Source organism: Callorhinus ursinus, unplaced genomic scaffold (genome assembly GCF_003265705.2).
Source record: "Callorhinus ursinus isolate GAN/ISIS: 27379988/994484 unplaced genomic scaffold, GSC_fseal_2.0 scaffold54, whole genome shotgun sequence".
Lineage (NCBI taxonomy): Eukaryota > Metazoa > Chordata > Mammalia > Carnivora > Otariidae > Callorhinus > Callorhinus ursinus.
The window spans coordinates 8509540-8535563 of NW_027397116.1; the positions used below are offsets into that span (position 1 = coordinate 8509540).

At 36.6% G+C, this 26024-nt stretch overlaps 1 protein-coding gene across 4 annotated transcripts in view; it reads left to right on the forward strand.

Annotated features, from left to right (window-relative positions):
- GPATCH2 (G-patch domain containing 2) overlaps nucleotides 1-26024 on the forward strand; it is a 173202-nt gene that overhangs the window by 138301 nt on the left and 8877 nt on the right. For all 4 annotated transcript variants that reach the window (XM_025892263.2, XM_073884095.1, XM_025892264.2 and 1 more), the window contains one exon: nucleotides 18360-18448. In XM_025892263.2, the coding sequence (XP_025748048.1) occupies nucleotides 18360-18448 (89 nt within the window). The remainder of the gene's footprint in view (nucleotides 1-18359; nucleotides 18449-26024) is intronic.

Sequence of the window (26024 nt, forward strand, 5' to 3'; positions counted from 1 at the left end):
TGGGGATCATCCAGCAGTCTAAAACAGCTACTGCATATATAAGTAGTTGTTATATAAGTATAAATTACTTAATAATTTATAAAAATATTCAAATATTAAACACTTAACTGTCACTTGTTGTAGTTGATTTTAATTACCTTTCAATTAGGAGGCAATTTAAAAATAAATCTAAAAATCACAAAATAATGTCTCATAGAGTTAGAACTTTGTTTTTAAAAGAATCTGCTTTATAATCAGTATTTTTCCTCGCCCTTTCTCTTCAGAAATATTTTTCATCACTCTGTAGTGATTTGTTTGTATACCAAGATATTGTTGGGAATTTACTTTGTTTATTTCATATACTTCTGATCAATTCCAACTCATGCCCAATTATATTATACTAAATTAACATAATTCAACAGATGTTGATATTTAAATGTTTTCTGGCATTCACATCTTAGACAGCTGTCTTTGAGCTTGGGGAAAAGGCAAACATTTAGAGTTAAATGCTGAACATATGCTTAAATTACTAATTAGAAAGATGGAATAAAAACTATGCATTATCCTTTCTAAGGACAATAAACCTCAGATAGAGATTTCTGTAATCTTTTTACATCAATTACAGTCCAGAGGTGTACTCAAACTAAAAGACATCAGATGTCATGAATAACTTAATTTAATTTCAAGTTTGATCACTTAAAAATTACGGAGAGTGTCACTAAGATTTGAAAACCTAGAATGACTTCATACTGGCAGTTTTAAGAGTTGAAAGGATGCTTTTCACTTATAATGTCAGGATGGTGAAAGCAGTTTTTAACAGTATTTTATTATGGAAAATATGCAGAAATACAGAGAAAAATATAAACTCAAATGTGTCCCTCAACTGACCTAGATAATTATCAGTGTATGGCCAATCTGGTTTCATCTATATCCCTACCCACCCCTTCCTCCGACCCCAAAGCCCATCTATCATATTACTTCAACTGAAATGTATCAGTATGTTCTAAAAAATAATAGCCTCTTCTAAAGAAAAAGAAGCCGCAGTACCATTCCCACATCTATTAAAAGAGCAATAATTTCTTAATATATAATAAAATTTGTTGATATTCACATTTCTCCAGTTATTTTGTAATGTTTTATTTTATACATTGTTTGGATTTGGATCCAAATGAGGTCTGTCTCTTATAAGTGGTTGATATACATCTCTTTTAAAAAGTTCCCTTTAATTTATAAATATGCCCTCCCCCAGCCTTTGTTTTTCCTTGAAAGTTTTTGATTGCAGAAATCAGGTTGTTTGTTTTATGAAGTTTGTCACCTCTGGGGAGTGTTGCTGATTTTATCCACATTGTGTCATTGCACATTTACCTTTTGTCCCTAGTGTTTCCTGTCATTGGTATTTAATCTAGAGAATCGATTAGATTCAGGTTGTTTTGTTTGTTTTGTTTCGCTTTGTTTGGGCCAAGACTGTTTCAGAGATGGTATCTTCTATTTCTCATTTCCATGTCTCTTTCTGTGATTGATTAGCCATAATGATCCCAAATTCATTCGTTAAGGGTTACAGAATGGTGATATGTTAATTCTGTCATTTCACTTTTGCCTATTGGTTGGATTACTTCTGTTAAAAATTTCCCCCGCTTCAACTACTTGATTACTTCAAGGCACAGATCATGTAGGAAACGCAAGATAAATACTTGATCTCTTCCCTTGGTTATCAGTTTTCAGAATTAATTGTTGGTTCCTTACATTTTCCAAAGGTGACCAGTGAAATGTGATTCTATTTTGTTTTTAACTCATTTATTTTAAACATTTTTGATGTGTTTCAATTCATTAGTTATTATCCTAATTAATGTTAAAATTGGCCCATCTTCCGTCAGTGGAAGATTATTTATATTGGTTCCTGAGTCTGTTTCCTTTCTACTGGCCTTTTTTTTTTTTTTTTAAGATTTTTATTTATTTATTGAGAGAGAGAGAGAGAGCATGAGAGGGAGGAAGGTCAGAGGGAGAAGCAGACTCCCTGCTGAGCAGGGAGCCCGATGCGGGACTCGATCCCCGGACTCCAGGATCATGACCTGAGCTGAAGGCAGTCACTTAACCAACCTCCTTTCTACTGGTCTTTGCTTTCTTCCTTGCCATCTGGTATGTTTACATTTTCAAAGCTACCTTGGACCTTTTCTGGCCTGGGCCAAGAATCAGCCATTTCTTTAAGAAGGGACATAGTTTTGTAAACTACAATCTGGATGTTAGAGATGCCATTATTTCTAGCCCTTTTTAATGAAATGAGTTAGGATTTTTTTTTTTTAAACATATTGGCTCATACTAATAGTCCTGACTCAAATTCAGGACTTCAGTATTTTTGTACTCTCCATCATTGATTATAATCTTTTTTTGAACATTGAAAATACTGCCTTTCAATGACACCATAATAATTACAGTTAACCTTTGAACAATGTGGGAAGGTTAGGGGCACCCACACTCTGTGCAGTCAAAATTTCTTTGGTAATTTTTCACTCCCCAAAAACCTACGAATAGCCTACTGTTGACCAGAACCCTTACTGATAACATGAACAGTCAATTAACACATACTTTTATATGTATTATATACTGTATTCTTACAATAATGTAAGCTAAAGAAAAAAAATGTTATTAAGAAAATCATAAGGAAGAGGCACCTGGGTGGCTCATTTGGTTGAGTGTCCGACTCTTGGTTTGGGCTCAGGGCATCATCTCAGGGTTATGATCTCAGGGGTCGTGAGATCGAGCCCTGAATGGGGCTTCGTGCTCAGTGCAGGGTCTACTTGAGATTCTTTCCCCTTCCTTTACCCCTCCATTTTCCCTCCCCTTCTGTGCATCCCCCTGCTCAAACTCTCTGTCACTAAAATAAATAAATAAAATCTTTTAAAAAAAATAAGGATGAGAAAATACATTGAGAGTACTGTACTGTATTTATTGGAAAAATTTCTTGCATAAGTGGACCTGTGCAGTTCAAATCCATGTTCAGGGATCAGCTGAATTCCTTTTATCTAACCATTCATACACACAGCAGTCTCAGAATCATCATATCATCGTGACCATCGAATAAAATAATTTGTAAGAACAGTTTAAAATTTTTCCTTTTCCTATTTGTTTGATAATTCTTTTTTTTTTAAGATTTTATTTATTTATTTGACAGAGAGAGACACAGCGAGAGAGGGAACACAAGCAGGGGGAGTGGGAGAGGGAGAAGCAGGCTTCCCACTGAGCAGGGAGCCCGATGCGGGACTCGATCCCAGGACCCTGAGATCATGGACCTGAGCCGAAGGCAGTCGCTTAAACAACTGAGCCACCCAGGCGCCCCTTGTTTGATAATTCTTATATATTTCACGAGGAATATGTAGTCAGTGTCTGTGTTGTAAAGTCCCTTGAGGGGCACCTGGGTGACTCAGTCAGTTAAGCATCTGCCTTTGGCTCAGGTCATGATCTCCAGGTCCTGGGATGGGGCCTGCTCAGCAGGGAGTCTGCTTCTCTCTCTCTCTCTCTCTCTCTCTCTCTCTCTCAAGTAAATAAATAAAATCTTTTTAAAAAATAAATAAAGTCACTTGAAATAGTTTCTAAGTATAGATATACCAATGTGTCATTAGGTTCTTTAGTTTCATTTTAATATTCAGAGACTTCTCTTTAAAAATTTATTTAATTTTGTTATATAATGACATAAAAATCATTACAGGTTCCATAATCAAATCTCCACCAAAAAAATCATTTTCAAGGAAATTCTAGCCTCTACCCTGTCCCCTAACCAGGGGGCAGGTAGCTGTTCTCTTTTGTTCTATTTGTGGTTTATCCTTCCATTGGCTCTTTTTTTTCCTTCTTTCTATGTTAGGATAAGCCAACCTTCCTCCCTCACTTCTTTTCCTTTTCCTTGCTCTTACTTGCTCTCTAGTATAATATTTGACATTTCAGAAGACTTTTTTTTTCTATAATTACCTTTACGTTAATGCTTTGGGCAGGGGAGACTATTTGCTGTTGGTTCCCTACAACAATGACCTTCAGTGTTCCCTCAGCAGCAATGACCTATACTGAAGTCCGCTGGTAACCACTTTTGCCCTTCTCATTCCTCTCCCAGGCACTGGATTTGAAGTAAATGATACTCTGCTAGTACCTATAGAACAGTCAGCAAACTCATTCTATTTTCCCGTATACTTTTCATTTCTCTCCCCTTTTCGATAGGTGTACTCTGTGTACATTGCCTGAAGCATAGAACCATTCCATCCTATGCTGTATTTTTGGTTTCAGTTTTAGTTCTAGTTCAGTTCATTTGGTATAAATTTGGCAAATATAATGTTAATGATCCCCATCGGATCTGAAGTCAGTGCTTCTCTGTTCTTTTGTTTTTCCTCTGGAAGGGCTCACGGGAACAGTGTTCCTTGAGTTCCTGCATGTTATTAAGGGTTTTTCCATGACCTGTACCTGTAAAGGTCACTTTGGCCAGATTTACAATCCATAGTTCCTATCTTCTTTCTTTAATAAATAGGTTCCTGCATTGTCTATATAAAACATTGTTTTCAACGTCTGCTAGAATCTGGTTTTTTTTCATGTTTCAGTGACTTGGTTTTGCCTGGATGCTCAATGATATTTTCCTTTTCCTTAAAGCCCAGGAGTTTGAATAGACTGTATTCTGGTATGGTCCTTCTAGGTGTTTTTTCCCAAAGATGAAGTATGCTCTTTCTGAAGGTAGTTGTTATTATTCTTGAAATAAATTTTAAGATTTCCTCAAATTATAGCTTTTCATATTTATTTTGTTTCATTGCTTTGGTTTTGCTTCAGAAGTTTCTCTTACACATATACTGGATCTTTTTTACCTTTTATCATAGCTGTCACTTACCTGATCCCTTTTCTCTCTTATTTTTAATGTTTTTATACTTTGCATCCTATTTTTCATTACCTTCTCCTATTCTCCTCCATCCTATTCATTCATTCTTATATTTTAGTCTAGTTTCATTTCTGAGATTTATTTTTTTTACTTTCATTTCTAACTGTTTTCTGAATGCTGTCATCTCTCTCTGGCTGTTGTTAGTGGGGTTTGGGTTTTGCTACATGTTATTATACAGGTTCAAAAACAACAGTGTCACTGCCACCATATTCTCGGAATATTCCAATTATGCCTTTTTTCTTAGAATTACAGGATTCCAGGGGCACCTGGGTGGCTCAGTCGTTAAGCGTCTGCCTTCGGCTCAGGTCATGATCCCGGGGTCCTGGGATCGAGCCCCGCGTCGGGCTCCCTGCTCCGCGGGAAGCCTGCTTCTCCCTCTCCCACTCCCCCTGCTTGTGTTCCCTCTCTCGCTGTGTCTCTCTCCGTCAAATCAATAAATAAAATCTTTAAAAAAAAAAAAAGAATTACAGGATTCCAGGACTTCTTCATAACATGCTTATTTTTAATTGCGGAAATAAGGGATTGGAATGATACGGGGTCAGGGCTACATTTCTCTACTGTTACATCTAGTGTGTCATGATTTTCTAATCTTTCAATGTAGTCTTGTCTGTGTTTCTTTAAAAAATGATGCTTCAGGCACTACTTCCACACACCTTTTAGGACTTTTTCTACCAAGTGTATCGAAGGCACTGGTCCAGGTGACGTGTTTGGGGCCCTTGGACGGTGTACAATCTCTGCATTCCAAGGTCTCATATCCTAGTCAGGGAAACCTGGGCACCATCGTTATGCGTTTCAGTCTCTCACTCTTGTCGCCTTCATGCATTCTCCGTAATGCAGCCAGAATGACATTTGGAAAACCCAGATCTATTTGTGTGTACTTAAACATTCTTAATGGCACCTTGTCCACTGTTCCTAGGTTATAAATTGGTGCAGCAAGTATGGAAAACACAGTATGGAAAATCCTCAAAAAATTCAAAACAGAACTATCATATGATCCAGCAAGTTCATTTCTTGGAATATATCCAAAAGAAATATAAAAACACTAACTCAAAATGATATCTGCACCCCCATATTCATAGAAGCATTTTTTACAGTAGCCAATACATGGAAACAACCTAAGTGCCCATCAGTGGATGAATGGATCAAAAAATTGTGCATATGTATATTATTTGGCCATAGGGGGAAGGAAAAAGAACAGGTCCTACTACCATTGGCGACAACATGGATGGACCTTACAGGCATTATGCTAATTGAAATAAGTCAGACAGAGAAATACTGTATGATCTCACTTAAATGTGAAATTAAAAAGACAAAGAAAACTCATAGAAAAAGAGATCAGGTTTATAGTTACCAAAGGCAGAGGGTGGGGAAGGGGGAATTGGAAGAAGGTGGTCACAAGGTAACAAACTTCCGGTTATAAGATAAATACCACAGGATGACCACGGGACACGCTGTATGACATATAGGGAAGTTGTTAAGAGAGTAAATCCTACAAATTCTCCACAAGGAGAAAAATTTTTTTCCTTTTTTTCTTTTTTTTCTTTGTTTTCTTTTTATTGTAACTATATGAAAAGATAGATGTTAGCTGAACCTACTGTAATCACTTAAGAATATATGTAAATCAGACCATTATGCTGTACCCTACACTTCAACTAATAGAGTTATGTATGTCCATTATTTCTCAGTAAAACTGTAAGAAAAAAAAATACAAACAAATAGATGGAAACCCCCCCCCCACACACACACAAACACACCCACACACAAATTCTTAATGGCTTCCCATTGCCTTTAGGATTAAGTCCTAAACATGGCTTGCAAGGTCTTTCTTGGTCTGCCCCTCTTAATGATTCTACCCTCATCTCCAAATACTTGCTACCTTGAACGCTATATACCAGCTGCAATGAACTTGTTTTGGTTCCTCATAAACTCTGCCCTCTCTGCAGTAGAATTTAAGATTCATAAAAAGGATATAAAGTACAGTGGGAAATCAGCTTGACAACCTATGATTTGGTAAACTGTGTTCTGCTGCATTAGCATAAATGACACATTTGCATGTTTATAGAATATATTTAGACCATATTAACTAATGGTAAATCTATTATATTTCCTCATTTGTACTATAACAACAAAATATGTTCTGGTCCACAGAGTTTCTCTACTTCTTTGGGCTTATGATTGGGGGAAAAAGGTGCCAGAATCAATACAGTATTCAGTTTACCATATACAAATTCCCTTTTTCTGTGGGAAATTATAGTTAAGACTTAACTGAGAGCATGCTGTGAGCCCCACATTCAAACCTCACATCAACTCTTTGAGATCGGTTCCATTATTACCACCATTTCTCAGAAGGGAAAGGTGAGGCATAAAAATTAAGTAGCTTGCCCAGGTTCACCCAGGTTGTTAAATGGGGAAGCAGCAATGAAATTTCATCTCTTTTGGCTCCAGAGTCCACACTCTTAACCACTGTGCTGTATCACCTCTCAAGATAAGTGGGTATGTAGTTAAGAAGGACCAAAGACAGGGAATTTAAAGTATACTACCTAAAATTGAAGGAATAAATTCCCCATCATTTTTACAGTTAAATACCAAAATAGCCAAGATCCCCTGAGTGTTAACAATGCATTTATTTTATCTCTTTTAATTTCCAAAATTACCCTGTGAAGTAGATACTGTTATTAGTCCCATTTTGCATGTGAAGAAATAGAGAGAGAGGTCCAATAGCTTTCCCAGGTCAAAGGCCAGGTAATTTACACGGTACTATCTTTTTCCTCGAGTCTTACTCCTAAGGCATATAAAAATGAACCCGACCATTTTCTCAAATCTGCTATCTTGTTTTGAAGCAAAACTGTTGACTCTTCTAAAATAATTTTAAACAGTTTAGATTATTTGTACATTATTTAACAGAGAAAGTGGCAGCATTTTGAAGCCATGACTAAAACGATTGTTTACTTGGCATTCAGTTTCTGAAATTTAAAAAATATAGAGGCCTGCATGTTTTTCTAAAGAAATGCATTATGTAAATGAGAAAAGACTTCTTTTTTATTTGAAGTTAATTTTGTTAGGATATTTCTCCATCGACATTTAAAAACAATAGACCTTCCAAATACAAAGAGTAGTAGACCTGAATTACCAAAATGAGAAAGGATGTTTGATCAAAGGTCTTGATGGCATAACTAATTCTGAATATAAGCTAATGCATTCTAATTTTACAAGTATTTCAATTGAATTGAATTGAATTCAGAGAATCCTGAAATACTCTTTCTCTTGACTATTGAACATTAGTGTTCACGTAATCAGCACAAGCCCCTTGATACCTTCCCTAGCTATTAAAGTATATTTCACATTCTAGGAAACATTTGCTAACAAGTGTGTAAAAGTTTTATATACATATTGTTCGTTCGTCTGCCAAAAACTATCATGGAAGAGAATGAAGTGAAAGCATTCTTTTCATAAAGTTACACTTAACAACATCGCAAAATGCAAAATTATGTAAAAAGGGAAACACTTTTGCATCAGATGCCTGCCTATACTTTAAAAGCTGATTTACATGTACAAGTTTGATTTTGCACGTACTTCCATCCCGAAGCCCAAGAGAGGGACTGAATTTGTTTTGTGATTTTTCTATTCCCATAAGTAAGCATTTATTTATTATAGAAATCGGAACCTCAATAAAGATATTGATTATCATAAAAACAAGTTACCATCAAAACTCTGGCATGCATTGTTAAATTTTATTCAATAATGATTTAATAAGTGCCTGTTGTTGGCAAGGCTTATGAGTGCTGAGGGACATTTGCCCAAAAAAAATAAATCAGATGTGGGCCCCACTGCATTCAAGGAATATAAAGTCTAAATAGAGTATTGGTTCATGTAGATAGATAGCTGTAGCTTATAGTAAAAATCATTGTTTTCTCCAAGGAGTGAGAGATTATTCTGGCAATTGCAGTCAGATGACGCTGGTGGCATTTCATCTGGGTCATAGAGCCCCAATTGAGGTCCGCCAATAAACAGTCATTTAACCTAAATTCAAGTAAGTTTGCCTTTAATGGTAATGCTGTCTGACATATTCCAGAGTAGAAATAACTCCCTACATCTTTCAGAAGTTTGAGACGTTCTGGCCTATTATGAAAATATACAGTCTTTAATACCTCCTCAGTATGGAGGTAAAAGTTGCAACCACATCATCCTGTGCTCTTTAGTGGTAATACTCTACAAATGTCCAGTACGGCACGTAGAATTAGGACATTACTGTAAGTCCCCTTCCACAAGTCATCATGGGACACTTTACAGAACATCAAAGCTGGACTCAGTCTTGAGCCTGTATCTGCCAACTCAACCGTGCAAGTGAATTGTAAACTCTATTGAGTGAGCAAAGCCCCTCAACTTCAAAAGCTACCTTGGAAATGGATCTCCATGTGACTCTATCTCTGTACCAGGGCAATAACTTCCTGACTATAGCTACAAAACAATCCAAAGCTATGTCTACAAGGAATTAGGGACAGGCTTTTTTTTTCCACTGAATTCAACTATTGACTTAGGTAATAAACTGATGAATTCAGTCAAACAGCCACTTCATTCTTTTTTTCTAGAGAATTTAAAGTAATGGTGAATGGACAGATTCGTTGAATTTCTTAAAATTTGATGTGTGCAAGGAGGTGTCTTCTCCCCCCACATCTCCATATGTTCTAGCTCCTGTCTTGTCAAGTTGCTTACAGAGCCCCAGATATGGCATGCGGTATGTGCACTTCAAGGCTGTTGTGCCTCTTTAGATGTCTTCTCTCACCTAGGGGCCTAGAATGCCTTGCACTCTGGTTTGGAATTCTCTTTGAATATTGAGTTGAATTCATTTTCCCACATGATCGGTAGACTTTAACCCCTAGAAAATGAAAGCCATATCTTTTTTATTTCTCAATCCTGTTTTATGGCATAGGGCATGGCATGCATTACATTTTCAGTAGACGTTTATTAAATGGAGTATAATAAACTAAGTTGAATGAAGTAGTATGGTGTAGGGTGAAAAAATGATTCTTTTGAGGCATGCATTCCTTGGTTCAAATACAGTAACTTCATTTTCTGTTTATGTGATCTTCGACAAGTAACAGTTTCTCTGGACCTTAGGTTCCTCAGACCTGTAATGGGTTTTTGTGAGGATTAAAGAAGGTAAAGTACGTGAAAATATTTAGTGTGATACTCCATATGTAGTTGACACTGGATAAGTTTGGATGTTCCTGGTAATTCAGTAATAGATTTAAGAAACCAACACATATTCAAAATAATAAAAAAATAATAATAACATACATTTTCTGCCCTGCCTCTTTAACTCCATCATTTCCTGAAGCTGGTGAAAGAAAGAAATTCAGTACTTTTGTTCCAAAATATTCCCTACGAACTGCCTTATTAGAGCTTGGTTTAGAATCAGAAATAGCAAATAAGAGAATATAGTAAAGAAGTCAATTCAACAAACATACAAGTAGTATAGACTCACTGGATGAAGTGAATATGAAAATGAGTAATGCATGGACTTCGCTCAGAAAAGTTAGGAATATTATTAGGAATACCCCACAGTTTTATTACTGGATATTATTATAAATGCCAACCATACCATCTCAAGAAATGCTGCATAGTGTCATGATTAGAGAGACAATATGGGATTATATCTGATTCTGTGGTCTGAATTGATAGTTCTTTTATGTAAGTTGCAAGATGTTATCAGGCTCAATATCCCAGTTTTTAAAATGTAGACACATCTCTTCTTGCATTTAATGGAGATATTCAAAAGAATCATGTTTATTTTGTGTCATCTTTAATCCCTCCTAAGAGTCAACACTAGCTTTGTTGTATCATTTTTTAAGGAAATTGGAATAAGTTTATTGTTGAAACTCTATACTAAATGTCAATGATAAACAGATTCCAGAAATGTATAGTTATGGCAAGGAATTGAATAAATTAAATCAATATCAGTTTACTAAGTGCCTACTATTTCCTAGGTACTATGGTGTGAAGAATAAAAGAATACTCCAAGATGCCTCAGATATCTTAGATTCTGCTTGGAGAGACAATATCCAAATTTGAACTCAGGCGAAATGAATTTTCCTCGGTTTCCCCAGAGAGGTGGTCTGCTACCATAACCCTATGGACTTCTTACACTGTATAGTAATTTCTCTTTCTTGTGTTTCCTGCATTAAGCTATGAGCATACCCTTGATGGTAGGAGCCATCTTTGTGTTTTTTTTAGCGTCTAGTAGAATACCTGATTCATAGTCAAGTTTTGTTAATTGTTAAATCAATATTTTTGAGTAAATTTAAGTAACACTTCAAGAAAGAAGAAGTGTTATCACAAAAAAATGAATGATTAATTGCCAAATGAAATGTTGAGGCAGCAGTTTTTATAGTAGTTTAATTTGTTTTAGTTCAGTAGATATTTATGGTGCTTCTAATATATGACAGAAGCAAAGCTAGGTTCCTCCTCTGACCTTGACAAATATGGCGACAAGTAGATTCTTTGAGAGACCTAGTTGGGAGAGGGGAAATGGCAGCATCAGAGGGACCAGGTTCCTGGAGCACCTTCAAGTTCCCACCAGCTCCTCCATCTCTCCCCCTTCCTCAGGACAACTGAGGCACTCTAGGACAGTGCTCTGAGGAGCCGGAACAGTCCTTGACTGGCTGGGCAGTGCGGCCGGTCCCTGAGCTCCCCAGAAGCCGCCTGACACAGCCGTCCCTCCCTCACACTTGCCGCCTGCGCTGGGAGCTACAGGAGGGAAATGCTTATCCGCACACAGGAAACTCAGAGTAATGTTAACTCTGGCAGCAGCCGTCAGTTACTGCAGCAGGCGAAAGCAGACTGGGAAGTAGGTCAGGACTCACTGTCTAGAGGAACAGCACTGGCAGGCCCCATCACTGTCCGAGGGGCCGCACCTCAGACCCCAGATAATTGGACGTTAAGGGACACAGAGTCAAGATGTCCCAGCCCAAGTGGGGCAGTGAGCAGAGGTGGGGGCCAGGAGCAGCTGGTGCTTGGGCATTAGAGACAGCCTCGGTCACCAGGTTGCTCTGCAGGGCCAGACTTTAGCATCTAGGGAGATCCAAGCATGACCTAAATCCAAAAGAACTAAGGTACTGGGAGGTTTATGACTAGTAGGTAAGTCGAGAATAAAGCAAGGGCCCAGTTCCCTGGGACACAAGTACTAAGTTCAGTGCACTGTTTTAAAACTTAAATTCCTCCTTGCTAAAGTCGGGGTTAGTCCAGAGAGAGGGGAAATGGACTTGAGGCAAAACGTGAAGTCAAATGACCAAAGCCACAGAAAGAGAAGGCACCAGAATCCAGTAGGGCGTGATCGGTAAGGCCAAATGCAAAGCATGCTTCATGCACAAGGGCCTTAGAAAGAAACACCATTAAAAACAAGGACTTCAACAGTCACAGACCAAACAAATAATACATTGTATGTTAAAAAAAAAGAAGAAGAAGAAGAAGAAGAGAGCAGGAAGGGAAGAATGGGGGCGTGGAATCGGAGGGGGAGATGAACCATGAGAGACGATGGACTCTGAGAAACAAACTGAGGGTTCTTGCGGGGGGGGATGGGTTAGCCTGGTGATGGGTATTAAAGAGGACACGTTCTGCATGGAGCACTGGGTGTTATATGCAAACAATGAATCATGGAACACTACATCAAAAACTAATGATTTAATGTATGGTGATTAACATAACATAATAATAAAAATTTTTTTGAAAAAAAAGAAAAGGAAAATAGAAATTACAAAAAAGGCAAGGACTTCATGCAATCTTAGTAGTTAAGAAATACTTAGGCTGAATGGTAGTTGATACTTAATGTGCGTTTTGGTACAAAAGAAAAAGAGATACTGATGTTAACTCCTTCATTTTAATATGTTGAGACATATCGACATCAAATAAAGGGGAGGAGAGGGTCATTTGGATCTAGAAGAGGAGATTCCCACGGAGCTGGATTTTCCAGCCCCCATACTTCTCTCTGCCACCGGATTGCTCCTCCAGTGACACTGCAGACCTTTTTCATTTCTGTGCAGCTGACGCCCTGTCCAGGCTTATATTTTTCTAACTGACAGTGAGTGTTCTTGCCAAATGCCGGGGCCCATAGTCACATCTGTTTGTCTCCCCTCTGCAGCTTGTCTGAGGGTGCTTGGTAACACATTTTATCCAGGGGGCAGCTTTAACTAGGCCTAATTCTCTGAAAAGCTTCTGTTTGTAAATGCATATGATGAAGAGACAAGTCCTTACTCTTCTCCTTTTACTATTATTGTGTTTGACACGGCCTGCTTCCTTCTCTGTCGGCCCATGTCGAGAGCCAAGTTTTCAGGCAAGGTGGTTTTCACTAGGATTTTTTTGTTTCTGCGGGGTTTTTTTCCTGTTTTTTTTTTCTCTTTTTCCTCCAGATAAAATGCCCAGTTTCCTATCACCACACCATTTAAAAGGATGAGGGGATAAACCAAGTGAAGTGTGTTTCAAAAGCAAAACAAAATGAAGTCTTCTTTTTCAGCTCTGCTTTTCGAATATTTAATAGGCAAATCTTCAGAATTAGTACATGGGAAACCATGTTTCAAATCTAACTAAGTGATAATACTTACTAATCCAAAACAAGAGATCATTATTTCTTGATCCTTTCCACTTAAAGATATGTTTATCTTTAATAGTAAAGCTGTGAGTAGTTATAAAGTTATCAGGTTTTGATTTGTCTCCCTTCTTCTCCACTGCAAGCAAATACTGTTAGAAGAAACAACTACACTGATATAGTTGATTCGTAATTTTCTTGCAGCGCCTTACCAAAAAAATCATTATTTTTTAATAACTTCGGGTCTGTTCGTAGAACAGTGCATTATCATTCTTCAAAACACCACGCCCCCCCCCAAAAAATAGCCAGCTATCACCTTGAATAGTAATCCAAGTATTCTGCTTTGCAAAAATGAATGACTCATGTAGACTGAGGTAACAAGGCTGCCTTTGAGACTCTCACTGATTTTAAATTAAAAAATAACTGCTATGTTTTACATTAGGAGTGACAACAAATAACAGAGTAGACCTTACTTAGTGTTCTTTGTAGCAACTTTATTGCACCTGTCTGAAGGAAAGGGGGGTGGACCAGCCTGAATGGGGTAATCTTACTGATCAATAATCCAGATCTCGGAATGTGCTGTAGCAGAGAGTCAATTCCAGATAGAATTGCTGAAATCCAGCCAGCTATTTTTCTTATGGCTCAGGTCTTTGGGTACAATGTACAGACTCTATTAACTTGAACTTTATTCTCCTTGAATCTTTGTCTCTTTTCCTTTATGCAGCTCCACTGGGGGCGGCGGGGGCCGGGAGGGGGGGTGAAGGAGTTGAATAAAGAAGTCATATTCCATTTCTTCTGTAAAGATACCCAAAAGGGAATTTTTGGTCCAGCAGATGAGAAAAAAGGCTTAAAAGAGGGAGTTGTTCCTGGGATTTGTTTTTTGCCATGTTTGTAAACAGGCCTTCCTAATAAGTTTTAATAGTGTAAAAAAAATGATGAAGTCTTAAAGGCAATATTGACTTTGGAGAATGATTTTTCAAGCTATGAGAAGACTCTGATTACAAACCATTAGTGCCAGAACAGTGGACGTGGCAATGTTAATAGTCACAATGAATACCTACGGTTTGTCACACCCTCAAGTATTTCTTCTAATTATTTCCAGAAATGTATTTCTTAAGAAGGATGCTCCTGGCTAATATTTTTTTTACCTTAATTTGAGCTTTAAATGTATCTGAAAGTAATAAAACCTGGCATAGTTGTTTTTTTTTGTTTTGTTTTTAATAATCCAGAATCAGGACTTTTCATGAGCTGCCTGCCCACCCCAGCCCACCTCCTCTCTCAGATAGACCAACACAAAGAAGTTCCATGGTGCAGTAGCTTCGCGTTATTCTCAACGATGACAGAGAGGAAGGACGTGGGAAGCAGTATGTGTCTGGATTTTGCAAACCTAGTCGCTCTCCATCTCATCAGTTTCAACCCTGGCCAGCCCCGCTCTCTGCCAGCATCCCAGGATGCTAATCTCTCTAACCGTCACTCCTGCCAAATGACTTTTAATGACTCCACGTCAGCTGTAAAATCCAGACACCTTCATGGGCATATGTGGCATATACGGCCCATGATCCAGCCTCAGCATTCTTCTTCCTTCAAATTATATAGTCCCTTCTCAAAACACTGCTCCCCAGACATCTTGAACTACTGTTAAATCTCTGAACAGGACAAACTCTTCATAGCTTTTTTTTTTTTTTAAGATTTTATTTATTTTATTTATTTAGCACAAGATTTTATTTATTTATTTGATGGAGAGAGAGACAGAGAGAGAGGGAACACAAGCAGGGGGAGCAGGAGAGGGAGAAGCAGGCCTCCTGCCAAGCAGGGAGCCCGATGAGGGGCTTGACCCCAGGACCCTGGGACCATGACCTGAGCCAAAGGCAGACGCTTAACGACTGAGCCACCCAGGTGCCCCTAAACTCTTTATAGTTTAAAATACTTGCCGCAAGAGGGACGCCTGGCTAGCTCAGTCAGTAGAGCATGCGACTCTTGATCTCGGGGTTGTGAGTTCGAGCCCCACGTTGGGTGTAGAGACTACTTAAAAATAAAATCTTAAAAAAAATACTTTCAGCGACAGGTATAGAAAACCTAACCAACAATAGCTTAAACAAAGGATATTTATTATGTTTTAACAAGAGGATCAGAAGTAGATGGTCCGTGGGTTGGTGTTTACAGCTCAATAACAAAAGGGCCATGCCTCAGAATTCAGATTCCCACTTTATTCCCATTTCCAGAATGTTCCCTTCCCATCTTCCTCAGCTATCCCTGATATCTGACCCTGTCTGGTATATGCTCTGCAGAATCAATGTTGCTGCAATCTTTTGCTAGGGGCAGGTTTCTAGAGGGATCACAGATGTTAAAGGATAATATGGTACAAAAAGGTAAAATCATGACTCTTTCACAGATAAAAAATGAGTATGTGTTTGAGATATTATTTAACTCATGAGTTACTGAGGGAACCAGGCAGATCTTATAAGGGGTTCAAAGAAGAAGTCAAAGAAACACAGATTTATAAGGAGGAAGGAATGTAGATGTGAATGGGCAGATGGATGTGGAACTGACTTTTCCACAGGAGAGAAGATTGTCCTTCCTCGGGACAATTCATTTGCATTTCTGTAGACAGGAATTATTTCCCATTGCTTTCGGACATCCATAACTTCGAGTTGTAAACTAGCTCCCATAGAATCAGAATCTGATTACAAGAAGAATATGCTCTAAAAGTGTAGTTTTCCACTGAGGCACAAATATTTCCCTGCAAAAGAAAAAAGGTATATTCAACACAACATGTTTCGAATTGTTATATGGCCTAAATAACATAATCTCTAGTAATAGCTAATAAAGTTGGTGTTGCCCACCACTCCCGCCACTGTCGCTAATTATTTCATGTACTCATGACTTAATCTCCCCACTCAGTCTGTAAACTCCTCCAATAATAGGAAGTGAATATTCCATGTCCTTTGTATCTTCCATCTCTTCTTTCCTACTGTCCTATTGTCACCATCTCTGTGGGATCTTAATGCTAAGTCAATAGTAGACACTAATAAATGCTTGCTGAATAAATGAATTCATTAATTTTGTATAAAAAGGATGTGTCTTCTCTGATAACTATAGTTTTTTTAAATTTCTAATAGTTTTAAAAAAATAAATGGGATCATAATCATTCATTTTTCTTTGCATTGGAGCCAGGACCACACCTCAAAATCCAGACAGTTTTGCATATCTAAAAACTTTTGACCTGTGTATGTGTGTGTTTCTGCAAAGTTAGTCACTACCTGAATGAACTAATTTTTTTAAATATTTTAATAAGTATATATATTCTGTAACAGAGAAACAGTACACAATACAAAAGGAAGAGAAAACTAGACAAATGCCTATTTACTATTACACCTATATTGATAGATTTTTACAGTGTATTTATTTGATTGTGGATCAGCCAGATCATTATTGTACTTTACTTTGTGCTATATAGGTAGAACCTATATGTAAATTTTACTCCCCAGTTCCAATTTTTCATTATATTTAAATACCTGAGAGTATGTGTGTAAATACATATCTTGGTTCTTACTTGAATTTTTTCCTTTTAAATTTTTCTCTAATAATCTGGGTAAGTAGGGGAGAAAATAATTTTTCTCTGTCTTTCAAGATTCTTCTAGCTGGACTAAGAATCAAACTGACGTGAGACAGATTAGTAGGAGGAAATCAAATTAGATTCTGTACATACAGGGAACCCACACAAACATGAGATTCCAAAGACAATGAGGCAAAAGGAGGTGTATATGTCATCCTGAACTAAGGAGAAGGGGGATAGGAGTCTGGGACTTAAAAGGGGAGGAATACAATTCATAAGGAGATGGAAAGGAACAAATGTTTGTTGGGCCATTCAGAAACAACAGGATATAGAGAGGACATTGATTCAACAGGCCTTGCTAGGTTAAATATAAAACTTCAGGATATCACCAGATATCTCTGTGAATTACTAAAAGAACCCGTGCTATAATAAATATGCATCATTTATTTCTGCTTCATGATCCCCAGACACTGTCCCAACCCCACATCAGGGATTATGATCCAGGAAATGAACAGAGTCCTTTTATAGCTTGAAATGTTTAAAGACTTTAAAATCCTTTCCGTCTTTGTGTTGTTTTTTTCTTGATTTTCAATTGGGCCATTTCTAATTCCCCAAAACTTTTTAACTTAGGAGTCCATAATTAGGCAAAATAATCCAATTCTAACTAGTTTCAAGAATTGCAGAAGGTCTGCTTCTCAGTTCTTATATATCATGTCTTTACAAATATAATCCAATACCATGTTAGCCTCCTCAGGGGCAGTAGACCAGCATTAACACATTCAAATTATGCTTCCTCACCTAGCTAATAAACAATTAACTAAAGAATTCTAATCATATAAATTATAAGAGAGAACATCACTATTTCCTTCTATCTGTTTAAAATGTTTTAAGAGAATTCACTGCCACATAATATCCTAAGAGAAATTGATCATACTTTTCCTGTAATAAATATTGCTCTGACAGTAAAGCATTAGTAACCAATTGATAACCTAGCAACAATATTGTGATCTCTTTAGATAATTAATCTTAGCTATTTTCCTGTCAGAAACAACAGTACTTGATTTTATGTTGAGCTAGAAAGATTGCCAGTTTTGAAAATTAAAAAGCATTCCTTTTATATTATTCATTCCAGTAACAATTTATGATGGCGCATTTAGCTGCTGAACGCTTGTCAACAAACGTAATTATGTTTCGATATAAACAAGATTGGTGGTTTTACTATGCTGCTCCATCTTTGTTGAGAATGTTTTGATTTAGGTTCAGATTATACAAGCTGTGTATTTATGTGTCATTTTTTTCCTCCTTTGTTAATAGTTTTTTCTGATAATTACTTGTAGGCAAACAAGCATGCATTTAGGATCCTTATGCACGGGAGATATCAAACGGAGAAGAAAAGCTGCACCTTTGCCTGGACCTACTACAGCAGGTAAAGCAAAAAAGGGTTGGGGCAGAATACAAATATAAAGTTCATAAATCATCAAGAAGAAAATACAGATAATTCTAAATCGCTTACACTGAAGAAGAGGCACAGTTACAAGCAACTATTAAATCATTTGCATTTGGTGTCAGGATATATTGCGTGTTCCTTGTGTAGATTTTTCAGGCAGCCAATCAATACAACATTTGCTACACACCCGCCCTAATGCAAGACTCTGTGTGAGGTATTAAAGGATACAAAAACTTCAAAGGCTGTGTCTTTGGCCTCCAGAAATTTATAGACTGGTTGGGACAGTGAGGCATAAATAGGTCAAAAGGCAAATAATTCCAGAAGAAATTAATAGTAAGAAATTCAAAAGTATAAGGAGCAGCCTCAAAACACAAGACCCCATATTATAAAAGATGGAAAGTTAACCATGAGTGCGTCATTCTGGTTTCTAGTCCCAGGTCTGCAGCAATTCTTGATTTGTCTTTCCTATTTAAACACGGGTGCCTGGCTGACTCTGTCGGTAGAGCATGCGACTCTTGATCTCGGGGTCGTAGTGAGTTCAAGCCCCACATTGGGCGTGGAGCCTACTTTAAAAAAAAAAAAGTCTTCATTAGAATAAAAAGTCTCTCATTATTTCCACCTCAAAAAATCACATCCTAATAACATTTCATTCTAATGAGTGTGGGGTAGGGGAAAGCCCAAGTGCTGAGCAGGGAGAAGTCACTAGACCAGAGGGGGCAGGAAGCCTTCCTAGAAGGGCAAAGGCTCAAGCTTCGTGGTGAAGGATATGAATAACAGTATGTTTAACCAAATCTCATGCAAGAGCAATGAAAAGGAAGGCAGAGATAAAAACCAGTGAAAGGAGGAAGCTAACTAGGCCTTAAAATGTAGACACTCACCCACCTAGGAATAAACTACAGTTAACCATCATGGATTTGTGATGCAGCAAACTGACTCTAAGAAATGTTTTGAGTGTAGATACTTGGTCAGTTACAAAGACTAATAGCCTTGGCCTCTTGCCTGGGATCCTTAACCATTCAGATTTATAAACTTTCCTTTAACTTCATTTGGGAAGCCTTTCATAGGAAAAGTCATTTTTTCCATGATGATTTATAGACTATGAAAATAAGATTCATGTCAACCAGGAGAATAAACTATGAGAAGGGGGAAAAAATCTTGACATGGTGATTTCAAAGAAATCAAAGAAAAAATGTGGAGCTTGGGGATCTGTCCTATAGTTCAGTACTAAAAAATGGAATGACTTAAAATTGGAGCGCTCATAATCCAGTTGTTCCATCTATATATAAAGGGCGACATTATGACATTATACATATGGTTATGAGTAATATAATATTGATATAATATAATATTGATTATAAGTAATATAATATTGATCGTCATCTTGTAGCTATATTGAATTTTCAGAATTTGGAAATAAGAAACACCTGTGTGTGGAAGTGTATTTATATAGAATAATATTTACCACTGATTGGGTTCCTACTCTGTAACAGAAACTTTATTATTTCATTTTATCTTTGTAACAAGTTTGTGAGCTAGGTGGTATTAGCATCACTTTACACCATAAAATTAAGATTCAGAGAAGTGATGGTTTTTCTTCATTCCCTAAGAAGATATAATTATTGAATGGCAAAGGGAGGTTTCAAGCCTACAACCCCCCATGACTTCCTAAATCCCTATTTTTTCCATGACAACATATGGCTTTTTTGTAAGAATATATTTGTGAAGACTGTTCTATTGCATATGTTTATTTGAACCTGCTATTATATCTTAAGTTTCATGGAAGAGTTACCTAAATATTGCTATGTAGAGATACAGAACATTCATGAGAATACTTCTAATATATCTTTATGCAGGAACATATAGCCACTTTTAGATCGAATCCATGTCATAAGTTCTTCAACTCAAATCTTTCATAAGGCTGGTGTAGGATTCTTTAATATCCCCATTCCAGTTGAATGGTCCCCTGAATTCTCTTATCTTTTCAATGATTCAAACATTAGTGGCAGAAATAGTACAAGAACAATCTTAGGGATGTGACTAAAGCACCTTAGTGCCGGCAATAAGGAAGAGAGAATATCAGGGTCAGGTTCTAACACTCTGAACATATGTGAAGTGAGAAGGAAAATGCGTAATGGTTGAGGAGAGGATAATATAATTATTTCTACAAGGTGATTTTGACGTTACAACTCAGTAGCATCAGAGAAAATCATTTATACGGAGTATGGGTATAAACATTAAACTTTAGCCTAAAACATTCATAAGCTTATACCAGCATATTCCAGACGTTATCTTTCAGAACTGTTGTGATTCTTTTAAGATTCAGGATTTTGATTATATTACTAGATTTTTTTTTTTGCTTAAAGAATAAAATTCATAGAAATTTAATGCATTTTTGTAATTACTCACAGTAGTGGAGTAAGAGAATTATGTTACTCATTTCCAATGCATTTTTTAAATCCATGCATAACAGTTCCTCTCAAAGAGGAAGAGAATGAGGTTATTTAAAAGTCCTCAGTTTTAAAAAGAATATCTTCTAATACTAATGAATCAACTCTAAGGTGAAGATTATTATCCAAATTCAAGTAAGAAATGCTTTTGCATAAATACACTTTGATAATGAGGTTATGAATCCTCGATCATCTTGTCTCTGAAAATTATAATTTTCAAATTCTGGAGTATATTCAGCCTTATAATAGTCAATTATATTTGTAAGCTTCCAGAGTTGAGTTAGCAAGTAGACCTATTTCAAAGGGAATATTCTCCCCATTTTATAGGTCCTTGCAGACCTCCCCAAAAACCACACTGAATTGAGATATATTTTTACACTTTCTTTTGCCTTTAGTCAACATTCAGTCTAAGCTGGAAAGATGGAGGTAAAGATAACTGTCTCTCATCTGAAATAGGGGATAAGAGTTAAAAGGCGGACAGCTTGAATATCATTTAATGATCCCGTCTGATTTATTTGTGAAATATTATGCAGTTAAATAGCAGGTTTAGAAAACATTTACCAAAACATTGTCAGAAAACTGCAATTTGGCACTCTAACTTTATAATCCTGAACAGGGTTTATACAACAATTTAAGACTCCCAGAATAAACAGTTATGTATTGTATACATAAAAAATACTTTTAAAAGTCACCTGTGAAATTAAGAACCCCAAATCTGATCTTTACCTGCTAGTGTGTTGAAATTTTACTCACCCTATTTTAGCGCAATAGCATCAAAGCATAATTTCATCTGCTTTGTAAGGCTGTAGACTAGCCAGCAGTATTATCAGTTCAACATTTATTAATTGTGACAGGAACACCAAATTTATTTCAGTGCTTTAGCTTATTTACTGCTCTTTCACCTTTGTATTTTATATTGACAAAGTAAAATGAATATTGATAAGGTTAGATATTGATTTTTAAATGTATGGCTTGTTCTCTGCCTCATTCAAAGTCACATACCAAAAGATAGTGGATGTCTCAGAAGCAAATGATGTAGATTTACTATTATAAAATTGAGAACTGTTGAAGCAGGAAGGTTTGCCAGCAGAATGCATTTTATAGTTTGAAAAATGTCATCTGTAAAGGTGAAGAAAAGCAGTGAACAAAATAGGAAGACTATTATTAACACATTTTTAAAAGACAGTCGGCAGTGTTGGTTATGGCCCGTGTTTTTGGTAGAAGCCATAGCTTATTAAGGATCTGATAGTGAAAAGATGTAAGTGTGCTTTTTGAAATATTGTGGCTACCACATTTGTTTAAATGTTTTGTTCATTTACTAAATTCATTGTTACCCACAATTAGTATTTGCTGTTACTATTTTGCTTTCTGTTGAACTGATATGATAGGGAAAATATTCATCATAAGGAGTCAACCTTTTTCCTATACATTTTATATTATGTAAAGAGATGTCTAGCAAAGTTTAATTTGGTATAGATACTGCTCCAGGCTGCGTTTTCATGGACATGCAAGATCTTGGCAAGAGGTTGCTTTATAGCTTTTTGTGACTTTTTGACTTCTTCCTCAGCATCCTACTGATATTTCAATAATAAAATAATCTCTATGAATATTTAAGGCAATAAAGGCAAGTTGTAAATTATAATGGATGAAGATTTTTTAAAGGTGTGCTTTTAATTAAAAGTCATACTGATCATAATCAGGAAGTGGTTGGTATAACCAAGCCACCCTCCCAAGGTGCTGTGTCTCTTCAGTGGTCCAAAATTTATTTCACCAATAATTATGTTTTTATTTTGTTTTACCACTGGATCTATATGACCACTGTAGATTATCTTATCCCTTCCAGGATTTTAAAATGGGCAGACTTTTGGGGGAGATTGTTGGTACTAATTCTGAAACCAAACTACATTTAAACCTATAGCAAAAGCCTAAGAAACATATCACCCTCATCCCCTTGATACACGAGTTTGGTGTTTTAGGAGAGCCTTCAAGAGCTCTCCATTACCATTTGGTGCGTGGAACACTTAAGGAGAGGGTAAACATCCACCTTAGATAGAAAATAATCATGTTCCTGACAATACAAAAGAGTAAGTAATGAGAAAATACGTGAACTACAGAATACCTGGCTATGCTGAACAAAATATAAAGCAATCTTTTTAGATTAGCTGAGACTGAAGGAAAGAAATTGTTCAAGACCAGAAATAGTCCTAAGCAGTCCCCATGCCCATGCCCAATTTTGCCAATCTAGGAAATCCTGAGGTAGGTTGGGGAGCTAAGCTGAGGAGTTGAGTGTAAGGATCCTATCAAGCCAGAACCTCTGGAAAGCTCTATCCTGAGGGGAGCAGACTAAAAACAAAACTTACCCACAGGCACAGGAAAATAAAGAATCGCATTTCTACTCAAGCTCCAAGTAGAAGAAGCTGAAGATGTGTTAACCAAGAGCCTACCTTGAGTTTCTAGTTTAAAATTACATCAAGCCAAAAAATTAACATAAAAACTGGGCTTTGAAGCAAATGCAAAGCCACTTTGGTGGTACATGTCTTAAACCCCAATGACTCTTCATTTCACAAATGAAAACCTACTGAAGGTGATGTCATAAACCAAACTTAAAAAAAAAAGTTATAGTTATAAACAAATTTTAAAAACAAAAGGAAATAACTGTAGAAACAAATAAGACAGGTATGGTAAAGAACAAGGAGAAATTTGAGATTCTTATTTATTATGAAAAAAATCTTGAAAATTATAAATTCACTGGATGGGTTAAACAACAGATTCAATATAGCAATATAGCCAGCCAAAATAAATATAAAAATAAAAATAAAAAATAAAAAAGCAGTGAATTTTAAGAGCAATCTGAAGAGATTACCTAAAAGAAGCGCTGAGATAAAATATGGAAGATAGAATGGCTGGAGGACTTGGAGAAGGAAGAAGTTCAACATACATCTAATAGAACTTCCAAATGGACTAGAAAGAATAGGGAGGTACATTATTTGCAGAGTATATTGACTGAATTCATTGAAAATGATAGAATTCTTACAACTGAAGAAAAATGTGATTCTTCATATTCAAAAAGTACAAGTCTTTTTCAGAAAATAGTAAATAGAAATTTAGTCATACCTAGACGCACTGTAATAAAACTTAAGAACACCAAAGAGAAAGAAAAGAACTTAGCAGCCAGGGAGAAAAGATGTAACCTACATAGGAATGAAATTATACTGGTAGCAGACTTAAAAACATCAGTACAGTCCAGAAGATAAGAGATAATATTTTCAAAGTGTGGAGATAAAATAACAATCAACATAGAGTTTTATATCCAGTTAAACTACTTCCCAAGAGTGAGGATGAAATACAGACAATTTCAGGTGAAGACCAATTATTACTAAGGCTAATACTTCATGTAGAAGAAAATGGAATTCATAAAAAGAATCAAAATCAAGAAGGAATTGTGAGCAAAGAGATTGTTAAACATGTCCATAAAGCTAAAATACTGAATATATAAAAGTTAATAATGATGGTGACAATGCCCATGAAATGATTGATTTGGATGTATTAAAAGTAAGATGGAGGGGTGCCTGGGTGGCTCAGTCGGTTAAGCATCTGCCTTTGGCTCAGGTCATGATCTCAGGGTCCTGGGATTGAGCCCCATGTCGGGCTCCCTGCTCAGTGTGGAGCCTGCTTCTCCCTCTCCCTCTGCCCCTTCCTCCACCCACCCCCTGCTTGTGCTCTCCCTCTCTCTCAAATAAATAAAATATTTTTAAAAAAAATAAGGTGGAAGTAAAACTCTGTATGACAATATGGAAATGTGAAGAAATAAGTCAGGTATGTATGTTGATATTTAAAGGTAATCACTAAAACAATAAAAATATAACATATAATTTTCAAGCTGATATAAGCAAGCAAGAGATGCCAGAAAGGAAAAAACAAAAATGTAGAGAATTCCCCACAAAAATGTAGAGGAAGGCAAGGCAAATAGCATTAAATAATATAGGAAAAATAGATCCAGGTATACCAATGATCACAATAAATGTAAATGCATCAGTTAAATTCAGGGATTATTATAACAGATTAAAAAAAAAAAATCAGGGCGCCTGGGTGGCTCAGTCGTTAAGCGTCTGCCTTCGGCTCAGGTCATGATCCCAGGGTCCTGGGATCGAGCCCCACATCGGGCTCCCTGCTCTGCGGGAAGCCTGCTTCTCCCTCTCCTGCTCCCCCTGCTTGTGTTCCCTCTCTTGCTGTGTCTCTGTCAAATAAATAAAATATTTTAAAAAATAAAAAATTAAAAAAAAACCTGTAAGTGTTGTTTACAACAAGCACAACTAAAACCTAGGTTTTAATTTAAATACCTGTCAGATAAGCTGGATTTATAGCAAGCAAAATGAATCTTTAGGTATTTCAAGAGAGTTGAAACACTGTCTTCAGACAGACTTGCCATGTTAGGTTAGATTGGTAATTTCTCAGGAGTTTGAAATTTGTGAACAGTGAAATCTCAGTCATTTGGAGAATGTGGCAAAAGAAATGACATAATAGAAAGTATTGGTGATATAATATTTTAAGTCAAATGTTCAGTCAGTGAATGGGTAACATTTGGATTCAAATGTAAGTCCACATTCTAACTGGGACACTTTCTAGCTAGTTGACTTTTGGCAGGTGTGTTACTTCTTCAAACCTCAGTCTTATCTGTAAAATGGAACCAATAATACCTATCTTTTAGATTGATAAGAAAGATAAAAAGAAATGGTGAACATGGAAGCATTTGTAATGTGAAGAGCTACAGACATCATTATATTCTGTCATCCACCTATGTTAGTGTATGTTTGCTGTGTTTTGTCCTTACACAAATTGAGAGAAGTTATCATTACAATTCTGCTATAACCCAATTAATTTTTTTTTAGTTGTTTGAAGCATCATCATCACTAAAATTGTTTATTTGCCATTAATTCTCATGGAAAGTGTGTAGGTTTTTGGAGTAAACTTAACCGAAGTTAGAATCTTGCTTACTCACTGTGTAGTCATGGTCAAATGACATCATGTCTCCAAGGCCGACTGTAATTCCTTGCTAGCACAGTTGTTATGAGGAATGGATATAATGAATGTCATATTCCCAACAAGTA